Source organism: Anolis sagrei, chromosome 6 (assembly GCF_037176765.1).
Source record: "Anolis sagrei isolate rAnoSag1 chromosome 6, rAnoSag1.mat, whole genome shotgun sequence".
NCBI classification, from domain to species: domain Eukaryota; kingdom Metazoa; phylum Chordata; class Lepidosauria; order Squamata; family Dactyloidae; genus Anolis; species Anolis sagrei.
In genome coordinates, this window is record NC_090026.1 from 102,874,744 (window position 1) to 102,900,745 (window position 26,002).

General features: G+C 38.8%; 1 protein-coding gene across 5 annotated transcripts in view; it reads right to left on the minus strand.

The window, feature by feature from the left end:
• AKAP9 (A-kinase anchoring protein 9) overlaps window positions 1-14,098 on the minus strand; it is a 111,442-nt gene extending 97,344 nt beyond the window's left edge. For all 5 annotated transcript variants that reach the window (XM_060782278.2, XM_060782277.2, XM_060782279.2 and 2 more), the window contains exons 1-2: window positions 13,982-14,098; window positions 13,823-13,875 (exon numbers count right to left, since the gene is read on the minus strand). In XM_060782278.2, the coding sequence (XP_060638261.2) occupies window positions 13,823-13,870 (48 nt within the window). In that variant the 5' untranslated portion in view covers window positions 13,871-13,875; window positions 13,982-14,098. The remainder of the gene's footprint in view (window positions 1-13,822; window positions 13,876-13,981) is intronic.
• Window positions 14,099-26,002: the final 11,904 nt, after the last annotated feature.

A 26,002-nucleotide genomic window follows, 5' to 3' on the forward strand; every position in this document is an offset into this window, starting at 1 on the left:
GTATTTTCTGGCATATAAGACTACTTTTCAACCCAAGAAAATCTTCTCAAAAGACAGGGGTCATCTTATACGTGGGAGTCGTCTTATACACGGGAGTGGTCTTATACGCAGGAGTCGTCTTATACACCAGGAGTAGTCTTATACGTAGGGTGTCGTCTTATAGAGAGGGCGCTGAAACTTCCAATCCGGATTGGAGAATCTGTGGTTGCCACATAGGGTGGGGGGAGCTCAAAAATGGCGGTGGCCGCGTCCCTGCCGTATATATGAAAGTATTAAGGGTGATGCTGTACAAGTACAGTAGAAGAAAATCCATTCATCAGGATTCGTGGACTTAAAGTGGTCCCAATGGTGAGGTGAAGGGGTGCCTCACTGGGAAGGTGTATGTGAAGGGCGGAGCAAGATGTAGGCGTCCGAGGCGCCCGGGGTATGGAAAAAAGAGATAAAATGGCTCTGGGCCCAGAGAAACACACCTCCTTTACCTGTCTGGCCCACCCTTGTATCCTATTACTGTACCTCCTCCTCCTCTACCTCTCAGATCTTGCTCCTGAAGACTGCAGGGAAGCAGTGCAGTGCGAGATCTGAGAGGCAGAGAAGGAGGTACAGTAATAGGAAAATTACCATATTGAAATCAAATCTGATGCTTTTAAAAATTTTATTTGGTGTGTGTTGGAAGAGGGATAGTCTTATACGGTGAGTAGATCCCAAACTGGAAAGGTTGGGGGTCGTCTTATACGCCCAGTCATCTTATATGCCGAAAAATACGGTACCTCTTTCAAAACTACTAAAATCAACCATATTGCAGTACCTTATAAAGACAGTTTATAAAGGTATAACTTTCTTAGCAACAGAATGCAAATCACTTGGGAAATGTAATGTGGATTTTCTGAATTGACATATGTACAAGATCTAGTTACATTAATGTCATCAACAAGGGATGACTCCAGTACAGCTTAACATTCCCTTTTCAAAGTCTGAGATTGGTCTATTAGTTAGTTAATTTAAGTAATCAGTTAATTAAAATTGTGGTCATGTTTGAAGCACGTGGAAACATATAAGCAGTTCATCTTCGCCCTAATCTAAAATTTATAATAAATTAGATGGATAAGTAAGCTAAGTCACTTAGGACTCTACTCTTATCCTCACAATAAAAGGATTTGTCCCAATGAATGTTTGGTGGATGCTAAAGGATTTAGACTAGCGTGCAACTGAAGAAAAGAAAACTAAACAAAGATACTGCATTCTTACATTGAAAGGTAGTATTAAGATGACTTCAATAATCTAATTATTTTTCCTAATGAAATAAGCAGCTCTCTTATCAGCTGCAACTAAAGTATGCTAGAATAGCTCCCTGCAGAATAGCCCATGCAATACAAAACAGTTGCACTAATCTGGGACAGTAAACTAGGAAAAAGTGTGAAAATTGTTACCAGGAAATCAGCAAATTCTTCCCCATTAAACTACTTGGTTTTGATAGCATACTCCTTTAACAGATAAAGAGCTACTAAATCAGGATTTTATAAGTTTTTTCAGACAACAACCGGTCTAATAAGAAAGCTCAGCAACCCCAATGTCTCAGTCCACTCAATGGGAGAAGGGCACAGATAAAGGGACACTGTACGCTGCCCCTGCCTCATTATTTCCAGTTGCAGTTTGTTGTCCTACGATTGTGATAAACTGAAAAAAAACCCACAGTAATCATTCCACTGCCTAAGCTTCCCTCCTTTGTCTTCTTTCCCTCAAGAGAACTATAGCATACCAGCAGGAGTGCCGAAACAGCTGAAAGGGTCATCCCAAGGTGTGGGAGACAGGAGGGGGCTGGGTCTGTTGCTTCTCAATTGTAAGGATTACAAGGTTTCAGAAAGAGCTAGAACTCTTTCCCTCTCTCCCTGTTCTGGTTATATCATATGAACTGAAAAAGGTGAAAATAATTGAAATATGCTCAGATGTCCATCCCTTACATTATCCCTTTGTTTTAGCCCCTGAACACACTCACATTTTAACAAACCAATTCCTGTCTAGCCAAATACAGTCATGTTGACATGCATGTCTCTCTTGAGAAACTTCAAAGTCTGCTTTTAATGTGGCTCTTAATGAGACATGCCGCATTATCATGGGGTGTCTGCGCCCTACACCACTGGAGAAACTACACTGTCTAGCTGGTATTGCACCACCTGACATCCGCCGGGAAGTAGCAGCCAATAGTGAAATGACTAAGGCAGTGACATCTCCAGCCCATCCCTTGTTTGGGTATCAGCCAACACGTCAATGACTTAAATCTACAGAGACACTAGCTGGAACACCTCAGCAAGCGAGAGTCCAAAAGTGGCAGACTCAAACCCAGAACCTCAATCAATGGCTGATACCAAATGAGAGACTCTCCCCTCGGCACACAGAAAACTGGGCGACTTGGAAGGCACTGAACAGACTGCGCTCTGGCACCACAGGATGCAGAGCCAATCTTAAGAAATGGGGCTACAAAGTGGAATTCAAGACATGCGAGTGTGGAGAAGAGCAAACTACTGACCACCTGCTGCAATGCAACCTGAGCCCTGCTACATGCACAATGGAGGACCTTCTTGCGGCAACACCGGAAGCACTCCAAGTGGCCAGATACTGGTCAAAGGACATTTAATCAACTACCAAGCTTGCAAACGTTGTGTTTTGTCTGTTTGTTTGTTTGCTTTGTTAACAATGTAATACAAATGTCTGGATGCCCCTGACACGATAAATAAAATAAAATTCTCTGTTTCTCTGCTTTTTGCATGGGCACATATTTTTTGCATCACATGGATCAAACCAGCACCATCATCTTAGGGTCAATTTGAATCTCACACTGTGCGTTAAGAATTACTTTGTGGAGAGAAAGCTCATTCACTGGTACCTGCGAAATATTAGTGAAGGAGAGGAGGAGAAGCACTCTTCCCAGCAAGTAGCTAGGCAGATAGCCATTCACGTATGGTGAATGCTTTCCCCTAGGGAACTTGAGCAGCAGCTGTTGATCTTCTTTTGAGGGTTCTCCTGTAAATATCTGGAGATGGTTAGTTAAAGATTTGTACTGGGGGGGGGGGGGGTAGACATAAACATTGGTGGGTTTTGGATGCTCTCAGAACCTCCTCTTGGCTTCTGTAGAGTGATTACCAAGCAGCTTGGAGGGTGGTATTATTGTTCCATCCCACACAGCTATGAAGACTGCTAAGTCCCTTGTTCTCTTGAAAATTATGCCATTCATGCTCCATTGCCCCCATTCTTTTAAAACTAGTTCAGATATTGATGCCCCCCACAGTGCCCCATTTTGTCAAGGTCTGAGGATGCTTTTCTTGCTCTTATTCAATTGTACAGATTATTCAGCCTGCTATTCTCATGAAAAGAATTGTTCTCACAGGCCATTGTTTTAATATTCTTACAGGGAAAACTATACTAGCCTAATCAAAAGTTAAGAATTTAGAGGGACTTACTGCCATGCAAATTTGGAAAGGATTCATTTTGAGGTAGTTTCTAAGTCTATACTTTATGGTTCAATTTGAGTTGAGGATTTTCAGCACCAGCAGGGATTGGACTTAATCTCTGTAGTATCCTAGCTCTACAAATCAATGGCCCGTATTCTACGTCAGAATAGAAGTGTAGTCTTAGCAGCAATTTTGAGAGAACCACTCCCACAACTTCTGTTTTTAAACTTGCTCTTGGGAGTTCTTCATACTGTATTCCACAACCAAACTAGCTAGAACATTGTTCCAGTCTCATCTGATTAGAGATCAAACAACAAATCTGAACCTGTACAATTTTTTTAATATAAGTGCAAATTATTCTTTTTACTTTCTTTTTAAACACATGTACATTCCGCCTTTTGGTTGTTCAGAATTTTTCCCTAACTCACAATGTTTTGAATAACATTGTCTCAATGGTCCCAGAAATGATATTCAATATATTCTTCTAACTAGGACATTACTATTACTTTTTTAAAAAATCATGCAATCTCAATAACTGTTGCTTCAAATATAAGCATGAATATACAAATAAAAAGTACAAACTCACATACAATACTTTGGGTTGGCTCTAGAGCAATAAAAGAACTCCAGAGAATATACACCAGAGTATACACATTTCCATGAATATCTGAACAACAATCTGTTTTGGAAAGTAACTCGTCAAAATTTATACAGAACCCACCATACTTCTAAATCTACTATTTCTTCTTGTTTCTCATTTTTTGTTTGTTTTGATTTATGCTAAACCAATAATATCATTCTAATGTAACAAGAACCTTGTATCAATACACCTTCACAATAAAGGTACAAATGAAATTCTCTGAGGTGCCAAGACAATCCTTTCTATATCAGAAAATTGGCACTATTTATTTCAGGAAAGACAAATAATAATTTGAACATATATCATTGAAATTGTTCCAGACTATAAGGTTAATGTCTGATCTTTAATCAAATTAAAAGAAGTGTGTAAACATAGTTGAAGCTAATCAGAAACATACATATAAAACCATATGTGTTTTCCACATAGGAGCCAATTATAAAATTGCAAACGCATGCAAGAGCAGCAACAGTTGTCAGCGATCTCCAAGCAGTGCATATCTATCAAGCAGCAACCCACATAGCCACATGAGTATTAGATATCAGGAAAACAATAAACAGATACACTGGTAACTCAATTAATGACATTATGACATTTGAGCATTTTTTTTCTTTAAAAAGAATTATTTTCAGCAGAAGCAGAAATAATATGGAAAGAACAAGGGCTCCTATACCACAAAAAGAAGAGCAGTTTAGCTTTTTCGTATACTACACAAATCCATCTATAATCTAACAAAATCTGAAGAGCAATCCATCTATAATCTAACAAAATCTGAAAAGGGGGCAGTATATTCCCATCTGCAAGTTAATACCTCCGCAATTCCAAGCAAAGCCCCAAAGTTGAATACTTCTGGTTACATGGAAGAGAAACAAACCAGCAACTGCATCAAGGTTCATGTGATAACATAAATTAAAGAAATTCTGATTTGCATGCAGGCAGCAATACAGGATTTCCAAATACCTTTGGTTTGCTATGCAATACAAATACAGCAAGTCCCTGATATCTGCAGATGGTGGATTCCAGGACTCCCTGCAGATACCAAAACCTATGGTTGATCAGGCTCCATTAGAATGGCACAGTAAAATATTATTCCTTATATAAAATGCCAAAAAAATCAATAATTGCTTTTTGGAGTTTTTTTTCAGTGCATGTTTTCAAGCCATGGATGTTTGGATACATTATATGTACCTAAGAATATTTAGAGATGACTGTATACCCACGGTCTTTACCCACTTTCCTTGCTACAGCCTAGGGTCCTTGTAATCTGTGCAATGCTCCCTGGTGAGTCCCTTTCACTATATGCAAGGCCTGGTGGACTAACCGGACAGTGGGCAAGAGTCCTAGGAACCTGGGGACAACTATTCAATTAACCTGATGGGTCATGTGGATATTGGCATAACTGCATGGAGGAAAAATGTGTGTATATTGATCTATGGTGAACCTATGAACTTCAGAGGATTTTCTTAGGTAAGGAATACTGAAGTGATTTAGCAAGTTTCTTCCTCTGAAATGCAGCCAACAACACCTGGTTATACAGGGTTAGTCAAAATGAATAGGCCAATAAGAAAATTAATTGTACCTGAATGTATGTTTACTGTAACCAAACCACAGCTATGTAGCGACAGATAAACTATCAAAGTTTTTTTTGAGCAACACACATGTACGTTAATGCCGCTAGGCGTTGCTAGGAGTCGCTGTTTTCAAAATGGACGACTTAAAACAGCGCATATGTGCTGCATTCGATACCATTACGTCGGATGTGCTGCAACGGATGTGGAATGAACTGGACTATCGCTTGGACGTCTGCCGTGTCACACGGGGCGCCCATATCGAACATCTCTGAAGGTGAGACAAAACTTTGATAATTTATCTGTCGATACGTAGCTGTAGTTTGGTTACAATAAACATACATTCGTCTAAAATTAATTTTCTTATTGGCCTATTCATTTTGACTAACCCTGTACATTGGCAATCTCTTATCCAAGTACTAACCAGGGTTGAGCTTGTTTTCCAAGATGGGACGGAATCTGTGCTTAGGGTAGTGAGGACTTTTAGGACAGACAAAAAACCTAAACACTTTACAGAAATTTAGCAAAAGACACATACAATACATTTGGATCTAAATATTAACAGATTGGTTATCCACCGTCTATATTTCCAATTAAACGGTTTTTTTACATATTTCCTTTCATAACTTAAGGAGCACCTTTATACTTCAGAGAAATATAAGTTGTAAGACAACATTCCAAATTATAGCACCATGAACCATATGAAAAAGTTATTTTGATTTATTCTTTAGATTGTTATGTGGTAATTATGAAGTGGGAATTGCCTTTGTACTTCAGAATGTGACAGCAACAGCTTCAAAAATTTGTAGACTTCTGCCTCAATTAAGTTGGTATAAGGAGTTAACCCAAGTACAGTGGACTTCTCCTTCACTGGGAATGAAGCAATGTAATATTACATTGAGAAATTTGATTGGAATGTGCCTAAACCCCCCAAATGATCTTCCAACGACACTATCATAAAGCCATAAACCTGAATGACCAAGGTAAAACAAATCTCAGCAACAACAGATGTTGCCACTTACAGCAGGTCACAGGATCTGCCATCCATCATTACCTTATATCTTGTCTTCAATCTGTTTCAGTTGCTCATCTAACTGAAACCCCACACAAAAACAATAGGTTAGAATCAGAGAAAGGCTGCATTTAAATGTTACACATATAGGGATAATTCTAACAAACCTTGTCTTTTTTCAGCCTGAAATATTTTTCCAGTAATAGTTTTCCTGGCCAAAATGGCAAATCAGCTATCTTTCTTATTCTTCCAGTAGCTAAAGATACCAGCAAAGTAGGTTAATCAATGCCCACTCTACATCTACTTATAATAAAACTCAGATAACACAACTGAACTTAGTATGATAAGACAAAATGCTGAGATGAGGCTCAAAATGAACCATATTATCTATTGGAATCACTAGCATTTTCAAGGTCATGAACTTTTTCCCATTATAAACAGTGAAGTATAAAAAAGTACATATAGACCTATAGAGGCTACAAACAACTATGCTCCAAATGTTAATTTCACTAAGCATAAATGACCATATGCATAAAAGACTACAGTGCTGAATTGCAAAATTTGTAACTGCATTCATCAACATATCAATATATCTGGCCTTGCTATTGTACTACAAATCACACAATGCACCATTTCCCCCTTGAGCCGTTCAATATCATGTTAGTTCATTAGGCTACAAAGTAAGAAATTGGGTTGCAAAGCCACATCATACGCTCTGCTGAGTGAGCTGCTTCATTTGGTTTTTCCTTTCCTTCAACAGTGCTCATTTAGGTTGATCATTAGAGAAACTTTATATAGTGGGTGCACAATTTTGCATGCTTTCATCTTTCTTCCTCATCCTTCATTCACTTTGTATATCTCAACTGTAATCCTGTGAACAGGAACTGTTTTGTTTGGTCTAAGGTTCTGATAACGTTTGGAAAGCTGAAGAATATAGTTGGGGAATATTTTAAACAAACCACAAGGCCAGGATCCAATGGGATCAACTCTATTGATAGTACTGCTTCACTAAATCACGCCCTGTCCTACTCCAACTATCTTGGGTGTCCAGAAAATGTGCTTTAGAAGGCTGGAAAGCTCCCTGAAGATGGATTTCAAGTATCATAAAGGCTAAAATGGGGAAGGGGAAAAAACCAATTCTTTTTATTAGTGTTACATTGGATTTAGGTCTATATAAAGACCTTAGTTTTCATTTTTAAGAGAAGTAGATACATTCTTTCTGTGCTTATTTGGAAGTAAATCCCATCACTTTTATTCTTTTCTGTTACAAAGTAAATATGCATATTACTATCCTACTCTTGATTAAGAAACAATTATGACACTTTGAAAATGTGACACACACACGAAATCCATTTATTCTACCAATTTATACCACCTTTCCCTTTTTCCTAGCAATTAAATGCTTAGTGCTGAAGCTTAAGTGATTCAGATTTAACCTTCAGCATTGTTACCAACAAGATAAAGTGAATGACATAGATTTGTTTCTTTAAGAATAACTAACAGAAATATTACTTCTTATTGGTAACATGTTGAATAAGATGTATTCCGTAATATTACGCTTTATCTCAAACACAAATTTCTGGAAAATAGCATAGTTTGTTTAAACTCTAGAATATCAGTCTAGTCCGGGGGATTCTAGTTATTTATTGTGATACAAAACCAAGAGAAGGAAGCAGAATTTACAATCAAATAAATCCAATGGGTGAACTTGGGCAAGTCACTCTCTCTTAGCCTCAGAGGAAGACAAAAGCAAGCTCCCTATAGACAAATTCTGCCAAGGGTTGTCATAAGCCAGAAAACAACTTGAAGATACACAAAAACAATGCAAGTCAATACAAGAATACCACTTGTTCAACCAATTTATATGAATAAACATACTGATCTATATACAAATGACAAGCATCTATTTCAAATCTTTTATTCCAACTTCCATACAATGTTAGCAAAAACAAGTCAAACTTAAAGTGGAAATCTCCACACAGGGTTATTAGTCTCTTCCAATCTATGAGTGCTAAAAACAAATTACTGTAGAACTGGCTAGCTTAAGTGATTGGAAATAGGATATAGAGATTTTCAGCTCTAGGTCACTAGTTTGTGTAAGCCACTGATGATGTCTTTAGACACATTCTCCACTAATTTTGCTAATGAGATCTGCATAACATGTTATTTCCATGATCTAAAAGTAAACTGAAATTGTTGTGACAAAATAAAGGATATAAGAGAATACACTCAACTTCCTTATGTTAATGTAATCCTATGTATGCTTACAAGTACATTATTGAACATTATTGGACTTTCTTTCAAATAAATCTACATATTACTGTGCTGTCAGTTACCCTGGCAACAGTGACTGTCATGTTTATAACACAAATAGTTTATTGTGGGAAAGGCAGGCATTCCCTTTCTTCTGCAGCTATCAGAAATATGCTTTCTAAGCATTTTCTGGATTTTTAGAAAATGAAATTCAGAGCCAAGAAAATGTTGCAATGTTTACATTGGAATTCCGCAGCAACAGAAGAAAGCTGTGACCTCCACTAATAATGATATGAGCTGCAATTATGAAGTGACACATTTGAAAGACAGAGAAGCACATTTCTTTGTTCTCCAAACAAAATTACTATTCACTATCACCACCATCACTATGGCTTTGTTTGGAAACGCACACACTCAACATGGTACATGCATAAGTTCCAACATTTCATTTAAACTGTTTATTAGAAATTTTATTCTGTAGAATTTCACTGAAAACTGTGTTCCAGCCAGAGAAAGGGAGACACACCTTTGTATGGGAATGAGGAACAAAGAGAGCCAAGCAAGCAGCTGATAGCAGCAATTTTTGACTTGGCTACACAAGTGGCAAAGAACAGAAATTAGGGGGGGAAACTCTCAGCTTGAGAACAAAAAAAGCAATTTAATGAATAATTAATTGTGGAATGGTTCTGTAAGGAGCAACTGCTGATTGCTAAGGTAATAAAATTACTGTGTGTACGTGAAAGAGACGTGGAACACTTCAGACCAGTTTTGGAAATCAGCCAGCACTGAAGAGGGGGCTAGGAGATGAAAAGATATCTTTTAACAGTGCCACAGAACTAGTACATACACTAGTTTGGTGTTATAAAAAAACCTAACTATGTAGCACTTTTGTCAAGTACATGTATTACAGTTTGATATGCACATAAACAAATAATAATAATAATAATAATAATAATAAACACATTTGCACAGAGCTTGTCAGCAAAGAAGGCAGCAGTGAAAAATACCCCAATTTTCCTGGAAGTTGACAGAGTCATATCACTTCACAATTATTTAGAAGATACATACTTTATAAAGGGACAGTGTAATCTTGATACATCGGTTTTCCAACAGAAATAGTTTAGAAGGTTTCTGTCCTTTCTCACACATGTCAGTAACCCAATCCCTTGTAAAAGGAGTTACATATCATATACCATCGCCAAAGTCCTTAAATCAACTTCTTAAGACACCCAAGGGAGTTTTTCACTATATAAATGTCTATAATTCCTAATTATAACACATGCTGACAATGCCCAGTCCTACAAACACCTACAAAATCATACAAATTATGGGAATAAACCATCGCTGGCCTCAGTTCTATTATTTGCAATACATTGAAAAGGGAAAGCTTCTGCCTCTCCCTTTGATGGATTAACTGGTAGTCTGATTTACAACCTGACAGACTAATGCTATTCTGCTGTGTTATTTGGAGGCATACTGTGGAGACGAAGTTTGAACTTTCGTTCAATGCAGATGGCTTACTATTTAGCCAAACTTGCATATTCACATCTTACAGTTATTACATGATAATACACATGACATTTCCACCATTTTTAAAATTTACTCCTACAAATCAGAAGAAATTTTTTGATTTAAATTTCACAACCAGGAAACAAACAGAGTCTGTAAGGCTGCAGCACACCTTTCATTTAGTTAACTGTTTATCAATAGTAATAGTAACTCATTTTAATGCAAACACAGAAAGGAAGACTTCAAAGCATTACCCACTATCCCCCATCAGAAATAAGGCATATTTGGTGACTGTGGGCAATTCACTCTCTCTCAGCCTCAGAGGAAGGCAAAGACAACTACCCCTCCAAAGAAATTCTGACAAGAAAACCACATTATAGGGTCGCCCTAAACTGGAAACAACATTAAGGCAAACAAAATAAGAAACACACCAAAACATTCTGGAAAAATTATTTACAGAAATACTTTACATATAATAATAAGTCTTTTTAGAAATTGCGGGCAGCCAGAAAACTGAACAATGGTTTAAAATTATTGTGTAGAATGCCCTGTTCATTAATGAAGTATATATACTTGCTTGCTTATCCAGACATTTTTAAAACCCATTAAGTATCAAATATACTATAATGTATGACACAAGGTGTCTACAAATAGATTCTATCCCTTAACTGAGGGGGGTGGATCACAAGAATCAGATATACAAATGTTAGTCTGCTTCTATATCACGTGGTACAAGGGCTGGGGGTGGTGCCGCAGGCATGCCTGACAGCCCATTGTGTGGAGGAGAACTTGCATGGTGGCAAATCTCACACTGCATTTCTTAGAATTGTGTTACTTTTGGCCTATAGTGTTTCTAACTATGCTGTCTGCATTGCTGTTTTATTCTGACTGCATTGCACTTCTGCTCCAATGCCTGAGAAGGCTGAGATTCATACATTCTTAATACCATTCATTCCTGTGAGAGCTATGCACACATGCGACCTCCAAGAAGTCTTTTTCACCTCCAAGAAGCCTTTTAAAGATCTCTTAATCAGATTGTCTGATTCTGCAATAAGAAGAATCACCGCCACCAGTTGGCACCTGTGGCATTTTCAAGGCATGCACTTGTGTCTCTGTCCAGCAGCAACAGCTGTCAAGAGCCAATCGCATTACAACACATACAGGCAAGTAAGCAAGCGCCTTGTTCTGCAGCTTTTCATTTTCATGAGAAGGTGGACCCCGGTATACCGATTAGCATTACCACCACCTCCAGCATATACGCACAAAGAAAGAGCCCCAAACAAAGAAAGCGCAGCACGGGAAAGATGCCAAGGCACGCCTCTCTCCCTCCTACAATAACACAGGTCTACAATGGGGAAAAAACTCCCCCTTCACAAATATTGATATATTTTTGGGGTGATGAGTTAGAAAAATACAATAACAATGCCATATCACATGAGACGTCTTGTTACAAATTTCAACAACATTTAGTCACAGCTCAAACAAAAATAAAAATGCAATCAAAACGTCATACCACCCAACACTTTGTCCACAAATTTCAACACCAGTCACAATCCTGTCATAAAAGAAACACCAAAATGCCGCACCACAGGTTTCTTTTACAGGTGTCAGTCCCAGATGACAATGAAAAAACCCAAACAACTTGTGGGGAGAAGAAAATTCAATACTATCGTAACTCCAGCTGGCAACATAGGTATATCAAAGCAAGTTGTGTATGGAATAAGCTTATACATAATGTCACAAACCTAAGATCATTTGAGGGGACTCTGAACCTCAAATTCCTACAAAACCCAATATAAATGTTTTAAATGTCATGACTCAATTTTGCAGTGAAACAATTCTCAGAGCTATGGATGCAGCTACACCAGATATAGACAAACTTCAGCCCTCCAGATGTTTTGGACTCTAACTCCCACAGCTGGTAGACTGTTAGGAATTGTGGAAGTTGGAGTCCAAAACACTTGCAGGGCCAAAGTTTGCCCATGCCTGATCTACACCATAGAATGAAGGCATTTTGACAGAAGTTTAACTTAATGCTATGGAATTTTAGGATGTGTAGTTTGGTGAGGCATCAGCCCCCTTTGACAGAAAAGGCTAAGGATCGGAGACTAAAATGATCAAGGGTCTGGAGAACAAGCCCTATGAGGAGCGGAGCGGCTTAAAGACCTGGGCATGTTTAGCCTTAAGAGAAAGCTGAGAGGAGACATGATAGCCATGTATAAATATGTGAGAGAAAGTCACAGGGAGGAGGGAGCAAGCTTGTTATCTGCTGCCCTGGAGACTAGGACGCGGAACAATGGCTTCAAACTACAAGAAAGGAGATTCCATCTGAACATTAGGAAGAACTTCCTGACTGTGAGAGCTGTTCAGCAGTGGTACTCTCTGCCCCGGAGTGTGGTGGATGCTCCTTCTTTGGAGGTTTTTAAACAGAGGCTAGATGGCCATCTGTTAGGAGTGCTTTAAATGCAATATTCCTGCTTCTTGGCAGGGGGTTGGACTGGATGGGGTCTCTTCCAACTCTATGATTCTATCTTTTGGAGGTATTTTGAATGAATTTTACTGCTTCTTGGAAGGAGGTTGGACGGGATGAGGTCTCTTCCAACTCTATGATTCTATCTTTTGGAGGTGTTTGGAATGAATTTTACTGCTTCTTGGAAGGAGGTTGGACGGGATGAGGTCTCTTCCAACTCTATGATTCTATCTGTTGGAGGTGTTTTTGAATGAATTTTCCTGCTTCTTGGAAGGAGGTTGGACGGGATGAGGTCTCTTCCAACTCTATGATTCCATCTGTTGGAGGTGCTTTGAATTAATTTTACTGCTTCTTGGCAGGGGGTTGGACGAGATGGCCCATGAGATCTCTTCCAACTCTATAATTCTACGATCGAACTACAACTTCCAAATTCCCACAGCACTGAGTTAAACTGGTGTCAGAATGCAATCATTATATTACATGGACCGGTAACCTTGACCCTCTCCTCTCTTCCTAGGTATCGAGGATGCATCTGCACTGGAGAAATAATGCAGTTTAACACTTCAATTGCCATGTTACCATACTAGAGAAATGTGGTGTTATAATTTTGCAATATCAGGCATGGGCAAACTTGGGCCCTCCAGGTGTTTTGGACTTCAACTCCCACCATTCCTAACAGCCTCAGGCCCCTTCCTTTCCCCCCTCAGCCGCTTAAGCCGCTTAAGCGGCTGAGGGGGAAAAGGAAAGGGCCTGAGGCTGTTAGGAATGGTGGGAGTTGAAGTCCAAAACACCTGGAGGGCCCAAGTTTGCCCATGCCTGCCTGACATCCTTCCACAACACTGGGTCATGACAGTTAAAGCTCTGTCAAACTGTACTGATCCTCCAAAGTCGCTTCAGGCCTTCCTCTCCTCCGCCTCCAGTCCTTACCTTGGCCTTGCCAGCCTCCAGCTTCTTCTGCCTCTCCTCGTCCTCCATGGTCCCTGAGGCGGGAAAAGAGAGAGACCACAGTGTTTATTATGATTATGACCAAAGCCGTAAAGGGAGGAAGTGGCCCTGAGGGCCCCAAAACGAGCGTCTTTTCTTTACCCGTCTCCCCCCGCAGTCACACGCGAGAGAGGCCAGCTCTGCCCGGCTACGAGGAGAAGAGCAAGCTCTGTGGCGGACCCACCGGCGCCGCCATCTTCGCCTCCACGTAAACACGCGGCCGGGGAAAGTGACGTCACGGGCCCAGCCCCGCCCCCAAACGCCTCCCGTTCGCTGCCCACCTGAAGGGAGGCTGTTCCTCCGAGCGGCGGGAGGGAGCGCGGCAACGGGGACAGCCGTTGCCATAGCACCGCCTTAAAGAGCTTCGCGTCCCTTGGCAGACCCCCAGGGTGGCTTTTCTTTAACCTTGGGTTTATTTTCGGTGTCACGCAGTTTGACACCGCTTTAACACCGCCATGGCTCAGTGTTGTGGTGTAATGGGAGTTGTAGTTTTACTAAGGACGCTTCTGCACTGTATTTTGACACCCCTGTTACTGTCAAGAGAGTTCTAGTTTGGTACTGTTCCATAGTTTTACCATGAGAGCAGTAGCTTTACTTAGAAGTTGTAGTTTGGCCAAGGATAACATCCTGGGAGCTGTAGTTTTACTAAGGGCGCCTCTTCACTAGAATGCATGCACTTCGACACCCCTGTAACTGCCAAGAGAGTTCTAATTTAGTATTCTTCCATCGTTTTACCAAGAGAGCTGTGGCTTTACCTGGGAGTTATAGTTTTTTCCCCCAAGGATAACATGGGAGTTGTAATTTTACTAAGACCGCTTCTACACTGTAGAGCGAATGCCCTTTGACACTCCTTTAACTTCCATGAGACTGTTTTATCAAAGGAGCTGTGACTTTTCCTGGGAGTTATAGTTTTCCCCCCCAAGGATAACATGGGAGTTGTAGTTTTACTAAGTGCGCTTCTACACTGTAGAGTGAATGCCCTTTGACACTCCTTTAACTTCCATGAGAGTTCTTGTTTAGTACTGTTCCTTAGTTTTACCAAGAAAGCTGTGACTTTGCCTGGGAGTTGTAGTTTTTGCCAAGGATAACATCCTGGGAGTTGTAGTTTTACTAAGGGTGCCTCTACACTGTCGAGTGAATGCACTTTGACACCCCTTTAACTCCCACAAGAGTTCTAGTTTAGTACTGTTCCTTAGTTTTACCAAGAAAGCTGTGGCTTTACTTGGAAGTTGTAGTTTTTTCCAAGGATAACATGGGAGTCGTAGTTTTACTAAGAGCACTTCTACACTGTAGACTTTTGACACTCCTTTAACTTCCATGAGAGTTCTTGTTTGGTATTGTTTTATCAAAGGAGCTGTGACTTTGCCTGGGAGTTGTAGTTTTTGCCAAGGATAACATCCTGGGAGTTGTAGTTTTACTAAGGGTGCCTCTACACTGTAGAATCCATGCACTTTGCCATCCCTGTAACGGCCAAGAGAGTTCAAGTTTGGTACTATTGCATCTTTTTACCAAGAGAGCTGTGGCTTCACCTGGGAGTTATAGTTTTTTCCAAGGATAACATGAGAGTTGTAGTTTTACTAAGAGGGCTTCTACACTGTAGAGTGAATGCCCTTTGACACCCCTTTAACTTCCACGAGAGTTCTAATTTGGTACTGTTCCATAGTTTTACAAAGTTTTACCATCCTAGGAGTTATAGTTTTACTAAGGGTGCCGCTGCACTGTAGAGTGAATGCACTTTGATACTCTTTTAACTGCCACAAGAGTTCTAGTTTTACCAAGGGAGCTGGAGTTGTATATTATTATTATTATTATTATTAGAAACACAACAAGACGAGTCCACAGCAAACAAGATAACTTTGCTGGTTGTTATATTGAATCACACGTCGGACATTTCCCAAGTGTCTAGGACTGTGTGATGTATCGGCGAGTAATGCATGCAGATCCCAGTAAGGTGGCCTTTTGCAGCTGGCAGATGGTAATTTTGTCAGCGCCAGTTGTGTTTAAGTGCAGGCCAAGGTCTTTAGGCACTGCACCCAATGTGCCGATCACCACTGGGACCACCTCACAATTAAAAGTATCACAATACAATTTAAAATATACAATATAAGGCATTAAAGCAGTATTAAATGTCATTGGTATTTAAAACAATTCAAGTTAAAACCATAAAAGCATATAAAGGTGTTACCAAGGGTAACATCCTGGAAATTGAGGTTTTGCCAAAGTTCGCACTACATTGTAGAATTAATGCACTCTGACATGACTTGCACACACTGCTGCCGTGGCTCAGCATTGAGCCATGGCAGTTAAAGTGGTATTAAACTGCATTAATTCTACACTGTGATGTACTCAAGGACTTGCAAAACTTGCAATAGGATAATGTGGCTTCAGACTGTTCATCGCAGTCAAGTTCCTTCGTCTGTGAACTGTGACATTTTCTAGAACACTGGCCATCTTATTCTCTTAGAACAAAACAAACAAAGATTATTGTGGCTCTATAAATACCAATGTTAATGGCACAACATTTGGTGAACTATAGGGCATCTTTTTTCATTAAAATCTGTACCATAATAATTGTTTTAGTTTTCAAAGAGCTACAAGGCCGCTTGTTGTTATGAGGATGTGGCAATAATAATACCAAGTTATTTGTTGCTCATGATTTTGAATCACTTTTCAAATGAAAAGTTATGTTTGCCGTTCTGCAAAACTATTTTCCTAGTAATACCAATCTATTGAGGCCCTGAAAGATGGTCTATAAGTAAAGGTCCTTAATTAATTTGTTCAATCGATAAATAAAACCCACGGTTTGTGTGAATCACAACCTGATCTTATGAAGCCAATTAATTCAGTGACTAAGTGTGCTTAATTTTGCAGAAGATTAGCCTGTTAAATTAATGGGATTGAATTACTGTCATTAGAATGAATTTTAAATGATTGCACAAGAACCTTTGTTTGAATCATTTATAGAAACACTTTCTGTTTTAATTGAAGGAGCAATCTATATCCCCTTTATAAAATTGGTTACTATTGGTTACTATCTGTTTACTTGGAGGAGAATATCTCCTTTGGTTACTATCTGTTTACTTGGAGGAGAATATCCCTCTTGCACACAGATAAATAAAGTAAAATCAATATCTAAAACAGAATAATACACTTTTGCTGTTATTTTAAGTTTTCAAAACTGTCCCATTTTCAGAGGAGCAAGATTTAATTTTACACTTACAATTCACATTTATTGGCTGTGAAATATTTCTGATTATTTTGTTTGCTCAGAAAATGAGATTCTGAAAGGGAATTGAAAAGTTTGCCTAGAGGCCTATGTCTAGAAGTGCAGTGCTATCCTAATAATATAATATAATATAATATAATATAATATAATATAATATAATATAATATAATATAATATATTGTATATACATATAATATTTATAATATTATAATGTAATTCAATATAATAACAATATGATATTATAATTATATATTAATATGTGTAATATTACTAATAATATTATGTTATAGTAGTATGGTGCAATATAGCTATGTTTAATGCTGATATTGTACTATGCTAATAATATAATATTGTATGTAATATATACCTTGTAAGCCGCTCTGAGTCCCCTTCGGGGTGAGAAGGGCGGCATATAAATGTTGTAAATAAATAAATAAATAAACCTCCATCACATGATGATCAAAATGCCCATTGCCAGGGGGTCCAAAATTCATACAGTTGTGTCCATTGCTTTCCACACCTCTATGATATATGTATGCATATTTGAGTACATGTAAAAGTAAAGGTTTCTCCTTGACATTAAGTCCAGTCGTATCCGACTCTGGGGGGTTGTACTCATCTCCATTTCTCAGCCAAAGAGCCAGTGTTGTCCATAGACACCTCCTAGGTCATGTGGCCAGCATGACTGCATGGAGCGCCGTTACCTTCCCACCGAAGCAGTACCTATTGATCTACTCACATTTGCATGTTTTCAAACTGTTCGTTTGGCAGAAGTTGGTGCTAACAACGGAAGCTCACCCTTTTCACGGATTCAGACCACTGACCTTCTGATCAGCAAGTTTTGCAGCTTAGTGGTTTAACCCACTGCACCACCGTGGCCCCTTGTGTACATATCAACACACTAAATTAAAGCATAAGGACCTGACAATATGTTGTTGGAGAAGCTCTTTTGCTCTAGCCATTTGGAAGATAGCAGCTCAGCTTAGAAGGAATTACGAGAAAAATTAAAATATATCATTGTCTCTGCTAATCAAGAAGTTCCAAGCCCTGACTTGAGTCCCTATATTGGGAAAAAGGCAAGATAAAACAAAGTAAATAATGAATAAAATAAATAAAAATATTACGTTGCTGTTTGGATCCGAAAAAAAGAGGATAAAGAGGGTCTGAAGGCAGAAAGGCTAAGGAGCAGGAAGATAAAGAAGCATGGGAGATAAAGAACAGGCTAGAGTATGCAGACTTTGAAATGTAGGTCATTCAGGGAACGCTAGACAGAAGAAACAGAATGGACAAAGAGCAAAGAGGATAGAAAAAGAATGAATAAGGAAGGCGATTTTGTAAATTATGCATTAGGACTGAAAGAGCTCTCCATGAATGACAGGAAAAGTGGGTGGGAAATAAGCAAAAAGTGCTGACAGGCACTATAAAGTATTGACTGTGGATGTTAAGTTTTCTCTAAGATGAAACTTATGGCGGCCAAAACGAATGTAATACCATATCAGTCATGGGGAACTTATTTCACCATGCAAGTGTTCCACACATGCCCCATGTATAAAACTATTTACTAGGTGATTCATTCTTTTTTTCCAATTCCATTTAATATTATTTCTAAAACAGAAAAAGAAAACATCGTAATAACTTGATAAATTATAATTTTGCAAGCTAAGTGCATTCATCAACACATTTAGCATTCCTGTGCTCAGCAAATTAAGAAGACATGGCTATAGCATGCGAACTGCACATGTAAATAGATTTGACTCTTTATGTGTGAAATATTCAGAGAAGACTTTGTCCATGAACCACATCACATTATTCTAAAGGAAGCTGTCTTAAATCACATGATTGCTCATTATATTGAGTTATCATTGTCTGGCTCAATTAATATACTGGTCGTCCCTAAGTTACAAACATCCGACTTACAAATGACTCATAGTTAAGAACAGGAGTGGGACAACAGGAAGTGACAGAAATCTGTCCCTTGGAAGGGAAATTCACTCCTGAAAGAGTTTTCATGAGGAAAAGGTATCGCAGCTGAAGCTTTATCACCAATCCTTGTTTCCACAACAAGCCAAATTTTTCAAACTCCAATTATCATAGGAACAAGGGCATAGACAGCAAGACAAACACCACAGGGGTGTTAACCCTTCCCTGTGCTATCCAAAATGTATGTTTGTGTGTGTGTGTGTGGGGGGGGGGAAGTGTGTGGATAGATAGATAGATAGATAGATAGATAGATAGATAGATAGAGGGAGGTAAAGGTTTCCCGTTGACATTAAGTCTACTCGTGTCCAACTCTGGGGTGCGGTGTGGTGCTCATTTCCATTTTTAAGCCAAAGAGCCACCGTTGTCCATAGACACCACCAAGGTCATGCGGCCGGCATGACTGCATGGAGTGCCATTACCTTCCCGCAGGAGTGATACTTATAGATCTACTCATATTTGCATCTTTCGAACTGCTAGGTTGGCAGAAGCTGGGGCTAACAGCGGGAGTTCACACCGCTCCCTAGATTTGAACAGGTGACCTTTTGGTCACCAAGTTCAGCAGCTCAGCAGTTTAACCCGCTGCGCCACCGGGGGCTTCGTGTGTGTGTGCGTGCGTGTGCGTGTGAGTGTGTTTGACTGGAGTTACATTTTAAAAATGTACCTGTTCTGACTAACAAACTAATTCAGTTTAAGAACAAACCTACAGACCCTAACTTTTTGGCGACTGCCTGTACTGTACTGTTTTTTGTTTTTTGCAACAGTATTGGCAACATAAAGTTGAATTTTTGAAGCGTTAACACAATCTGTGAAATATCACTTCCAAATGTTTTTCTTCTTATCTGCTAAAATGGATTACAAGGGACACATTAATGGTTAAATACTGGCTGTTTCAAAGATTATTTACTTAATTAAACTGACTTTCAAAATAGTTAGCCCCTAATATCACATAATAAGCATGATCCTTCCAGGAAGCAAAGAAGGATAGTAAAGGAATTAAGTCTGAGTCAATTACATCTCTGGATTTAAAAAAAAACACATCGAAAGATAAGGTTGTTGTTGGCAGAATTTTTGTTAGAATTAATACATTCTACAAATGAGACTATAGACATAGAACAGATCATTTAAATCTTAGGCAGGAATGAAACTAGAGTATACATCTTAAATAGTGAGAGCCGTTGCATTTTCAATAAAGCAACACCAAAAAAAGAGGACCAAATTAAATTAAAGAAATTACAAATTTATTTGCCCTATATACTGGTATGTAGTATTATTTCCGTAGGGTTTGTGTGTGTGTGTGTGTGTGTGAGTGTGTGTGAGAAGCGACATGAGAAACTGCAAGTTGCTTCTGGTGTGAGAGAATTGGCTGTGTGTAAGGACATTGCCCAGGGGATGCCCAGATGTTTTGATGTTTTACCATCCATGTGGGAGGCCTCTCTCATGTCCCTTCATGTGGAGCTGGAACTAACAGAGGGAGCTCATCTGCACTCTCCCTGCCCGCACAAGACTTTAGCCCATTGCACCACCAAAGGCTTCTTTTTGTAGTTGAATTGCCACCAATTCTGGCCAAGTTTACTGTTAATTTTACTTATTTCCTCAAAACAACTCAGCATCATATTGGATGAAGCAATAGCACCCCCCTGTGGCAGGAATCAAGCATAACCTCCAGGAACTGAAGTTGAAATGCCAAAAAATATACCTCTGTATGTCTAAAAGTGGCATTGAATATTTGCCATGTATGTGGGCATTGTGATCCGCCCTGAGTCCCCTTTGGGGTGAGAAGAGTGGAATATAAATACTGTAAATAAGTAATTAAATAAATAACATTAAGCCTTTCCAATTAAAGTGGTGTGAAAATGCATTAATTCTACAGTGTAGATGCATCCTTACTCTTTCACACGCACTGATGACATCTGTAAGAGTGATGCTGTCATCTTTTGCGCACATTGCTATTTGATTTCTTAAGTAGCATAAGGAATATAAAAATGAATCATAAGTAGTAATATCAACAGCTGAATATATGTTACTATCTTGTATATAAACATATACAGCCATAAATGTATTGAACAGGGGGAAAGAACACCCTATACTTTTGTTTCCAGGTTCTGCATCTGTACCCCTGTGATCGGCCAATGCACAAAAGTCTATCTGACTGAAAGAAATATTGTAAAGAAAATCTCTGAAGCAATGTGAAAACAAAGGGAACACCTATGTTTGAAGAGAGACTGTGCCCGAGGCATTATTTGATCTGGGTCTGCTCCTATTTCCATTTGAGCTAGTAGGCTTTTCTTCATCTTTCTTTTGTACAGATAGGATACTGAGTTCGATGTCCAGCTGTCAGATAATATATTAAAGATAAGAACAAAGTGATGCCATCACCATGGCAAGAGAATATCATTTATTCATGCGTCTTCAGCTCAGTATTCTACACAGTCATAGAAGGTTTTTCTCTCCCTGTTTGCTTAACTCCTCAATATAATTTATCCCACAATGAAGCTGAACGCAGCTCTGCACCAGAACATCCCATACGCACTGGTCGTTTCTGTTGCTATGGGAGCAACAAGGAATGGATTGAGGTGGCACTCGCACTGTGCATTGTTCCAGAAGAATAAAGACAAGAAAGAGAAGAATCGTGATTGAAAATGAGGTTAACAGGGGAAATGACTCTCAGGGGGAGCATATGTGCCTGCTAAAATACTGAGTATATTTGACCTACTGACCTTAAATATTCCGATTAAGCAAAAGAGACGATTTTATCCTTAAGCCAGACCAGGTGCCATATCAGAACCTGCAGACTATATATACGCAGGCTTTGCAGAAGTTTTTATAAGCTTTTCATCTGGACTTTAGTTAAAATCCAGAGTCTCTGTGCAATCATTACTCCTATTCCACTGAGGAAATTGTGCTATTGTCCTTTGCCACAACAATAGCACAATAGCCATAAGGAGAGATGGGCAAGAAATAAAATTGTTGTTGTTGTTGTTAGATTTTTTCACTTAAGTTTAATTGTTACAAAATATTTTAGATTTCTCAGTTAACTTAGGTTGCTTTAATCATATACATTTTCTTTATAAAGTATTTCAATATATCTCAAAATATATTATATGTATTAAATATGTTATACAACCCGTCATGAAAAAAAAATCAAACTAGTGTAGGTCTGTATTAGTCATTGTCACTACAATCTCAAAAATGGTAGGATCAGGTTCAAACTTAGAAGAACCAAAAGAATAGTCAAAATTGCTTCATATGAGAAATAAGGCAAATCCATCCCCACACTAATGACTAGTTCTGAAGGTACAACATATTGTTGCAGTCATGCAAAATGTGCAAAAATGTCAGATTTATCTTGTTCCATTATATTACTTTGAATTAGACCAGTGATTCCTAACCTGTGGTCCGTGAACCACCACTGGTCCCCAATAACTAAATTATGGTCTGTGGCCTCACCGTTACTACACTGTTGCAACGAGAGTGACTGGTCTCACGAAACCCTCTTGTAGTGCCGAGGCAACAGAGATGTTGGAAGGTGAGAGGCTAACTACCCACAAAAGGCATGACAACAAGCCTCCTGAATGCTGCTTCTCCTCCTCCCTCCCGCTGAGTGGAGCCATTCCATGTGGCACCTGGAAGCGAGAGCGCCTTGGTGTCTTTGTTTTTAGGCCTGTTCCTGGGGTGATTTGTTGTGCTGATTCAAAAAATTGCATTGGATAGACCACATCAGCTCTAGATTATTCAACATGGTTTTCTGTGGGTGAGCAGATGGTGACTACTGGATGGCATATGTTCTGTATCAAGAACTAGAACTGATGTGGTCTATCCTATGTAGTTTTCTGAATCAGCACCCCAAATAACCAAACCAAATCTAAAGTTGACCAAAAACCGATTCATAAACCTTTTGGTACTAATGTTGGAGAGTGGTTCCTGGTCATAGTACTCCTTGGTCAAGGGGTCCCTGGTCAAGGGGTCCCTGGTCAAAGGGTCCCTGGTCAAATTGGTTCCTGGTCAAGTGGTCCCTGATTCAAAAAAAGGTTGGGAACCACTGAAATGTATAAATGTCCAATGTTATTTGACTTTATCCTGTACAATGATTTGTATTGTATAAGATAATTATTTTTAATAAGTTTTTTTTGTGATGGTTTTGCTGTCAGTCTCTTAAGTTATCTCAGAAGGAGAAAGGATCAGTGTATGAAAATCGAGATGTCACAGAAACAGAACAAGATTGTTATTGTGTTGCCGAAGGCTTTCATGGCCAGAATCACTGGGTTGCTGCGAGTTTTCCGGGCTGTATGGCAATGTTCCAGAAGCATTCTCTCCTGACGTTTCACTCACATCTATGGCAGTCATCCTCAAAAGTTGTGAGGTCTCACATCCTCTGAGAACGCCTGCCATAGGTGTTGGAAAAACATCAGGAGAGAATGCTTCTGGAACATTGCCATACATCCCAAAAAACTCACAGCAACCCAAGATTGTTATTGTTTAATATAAAAGAAAGGAACTTTGAAGAAATAAAATATGTAATAGAGAAAGCAGGAAACCTATTCAGGGTCTCAACTGTATGCTTATTTTTTACCTGCTTGCTCTTGTTTGAAGATGTATTATTTCAAGGGACCATAATATTATTATTTTGGCATGGATAGCAGCTAAAACACCAGCACCATTTGTTGTAAATTGCTAACTGTTACACTGAGGAAATTGTGCTATTGTCCTTTGCCACAACAATAGCACAATAGCCACAAGGAGAGGTGGGCAAGAAATAAAGTTATTATTGTTATTATTATTATCATTAGATTTTTTCACTTAAGTTTAAATGTTACAGAATATTTTAGATTTCTCAGTTAACTTAGGTTAGTATAATCATATACATTTCCTTTATAAAATGTTTCAATATATGTCAAAATATATTATATGTATTAAATACGTTATACAACCTGTCATGAAAAAAAATCAAACGAGTATAGCTGTTTTTAATGTATTTTTAGTGCTAAATTCCAAAACACAATGTGTCGCCTTACAAATTTCATTATGGATTTCAATGCTAACTTCATTCAGTCACATTTTACAACACAGGCTGGATCTACACTACTTTACAACCCAATTTCAGAATGTGGAAAACTGCATTGGCCTATAATCCAGATCAATGCAATTAAGACACTACTACACTTGATTTTAGCCAAAAGACTGAAAAGTGATTAAGACACATTCTGAACCTGGATTATACGGGTAGTGTAGATCCAGGCACACAAACATCAAAACAAGTTGTGAAAAAATGTACAAATTAGCAAATCAGATATCATTTTTGGATTTAGCACACCAAGTTCCCATAAAACCAGTGGGAATTTTAAAAAGTTATATGAACCTCAGTTTTGCAGGCCTGTGTCATGTATTACATTATTAATTCATTGGCAAATTAGTGCAAATATATGCATATACTCCCAAATATGCATCCTGCATACATTTTTAAAATCATACTTAGTCACAAGAAAATTACCTCAAATAACCCCTTTATATTCAACTTCATGCATATATGCAAGTGCAATTTGCACTCATGTTTCCTAAGTAACCAACATATCAATTCATCAATTTCATGTCGTTAAGAGATGGAGATAATTGCTAATAAATAAAGCATGAAGCGTAGAATTCTTGTAATTTTGCAGTAACACATACCTTCTGAAGAAAAATCTCTTTGTTTTCTGGATCCTGGAGTTGTACAGCTTATAGTTTGACAGATCTTAAGCTCCACGTACCTTTTTTGGTACATACTTGATTATTATGCCTTATCTTCAAACTGAATGGGCAATAATGGCATAGGTTTGGTGTTCGGTTAGTATCAGTCTTTCAGCTGCAAAGTAGATCAAGGCTTTTTACAACTGGGAAAGTCCATTTGTGAGATGAATAATTTATTCTGCAAGTGTAATGTATCCAGGAGGGTAGTTGAAGGAATTAATTGACCCTGCTCACCTAGTCAACATTTTTACTGAAATAGGATACAGAGTATTAATTTGCATTGGAATTAATATATTGTTTGTTTAGATCAGCCTTCTCCAGCATCATCCAAGCTAGCCAAGGATGATGGAAGTTGTCCTCCAACACAGCTGGAAGAAGCCACTGAAGATATCTGAAGATAGGACCATAGAATCATAGAGTTGGAAGAAATCTCATGGGCCATCTAGTCCAACCCCCTTGTTATTTGGGAGTGTAGTTTCTGCGATTTATAGTTCACCTACAATCAAAGAGCATTCTGAACTCCACTAAAACTTGGTACAAATACTCAATATGCCCAAACGTGAACATTGTTGGAGTTTTGAGGAAAATAGACCTTAACACTTGGGAGTTGTAGTTGCTGGGATTTATAGTTCACCTAAAATCAAAGAGCATTCTGAACCCCACCAACAATGGAATGGAACCAAATTTGGCACACTCCCATGAACTACAGAACTTCCATGAACTACAGAAAATATTGGAAGGGTTTGGTGGGCATTGACCTTGAGTTCTGGAGTTGTTGTGTACCTACATCCAGAGAGCACTTTGGACTCAAACAGTGATGGATCTGGACCAAACTTGGAACGAATACTCAATTTTCCCCAAATGTGAACACTGTTGGAGATTGGAAAATAGACCTTGACACTTGGGAGTTGTAGTTGCTGGGATTTAATCAAAGAGCAATCAAAGACCATTCTGAACGCTACCAACAATGAATGGAACCAAACTTGGTACACAGAACTCCTGTGACCAACAGAAAATACTGGAAGGGCTTGGTGGGCATTGACCTTGAGTGTTGGTGTTGTAGTCCAACTAAATCCAGAGAGCACTGTGGACTCAAACAATAATGGGTCTGGACCAAACTTGGCATGAATATTCAATATGTCCAAATGTGAACACTGGTGGAGGTTTGGGGAAAATAGACCTTGACACCTGGG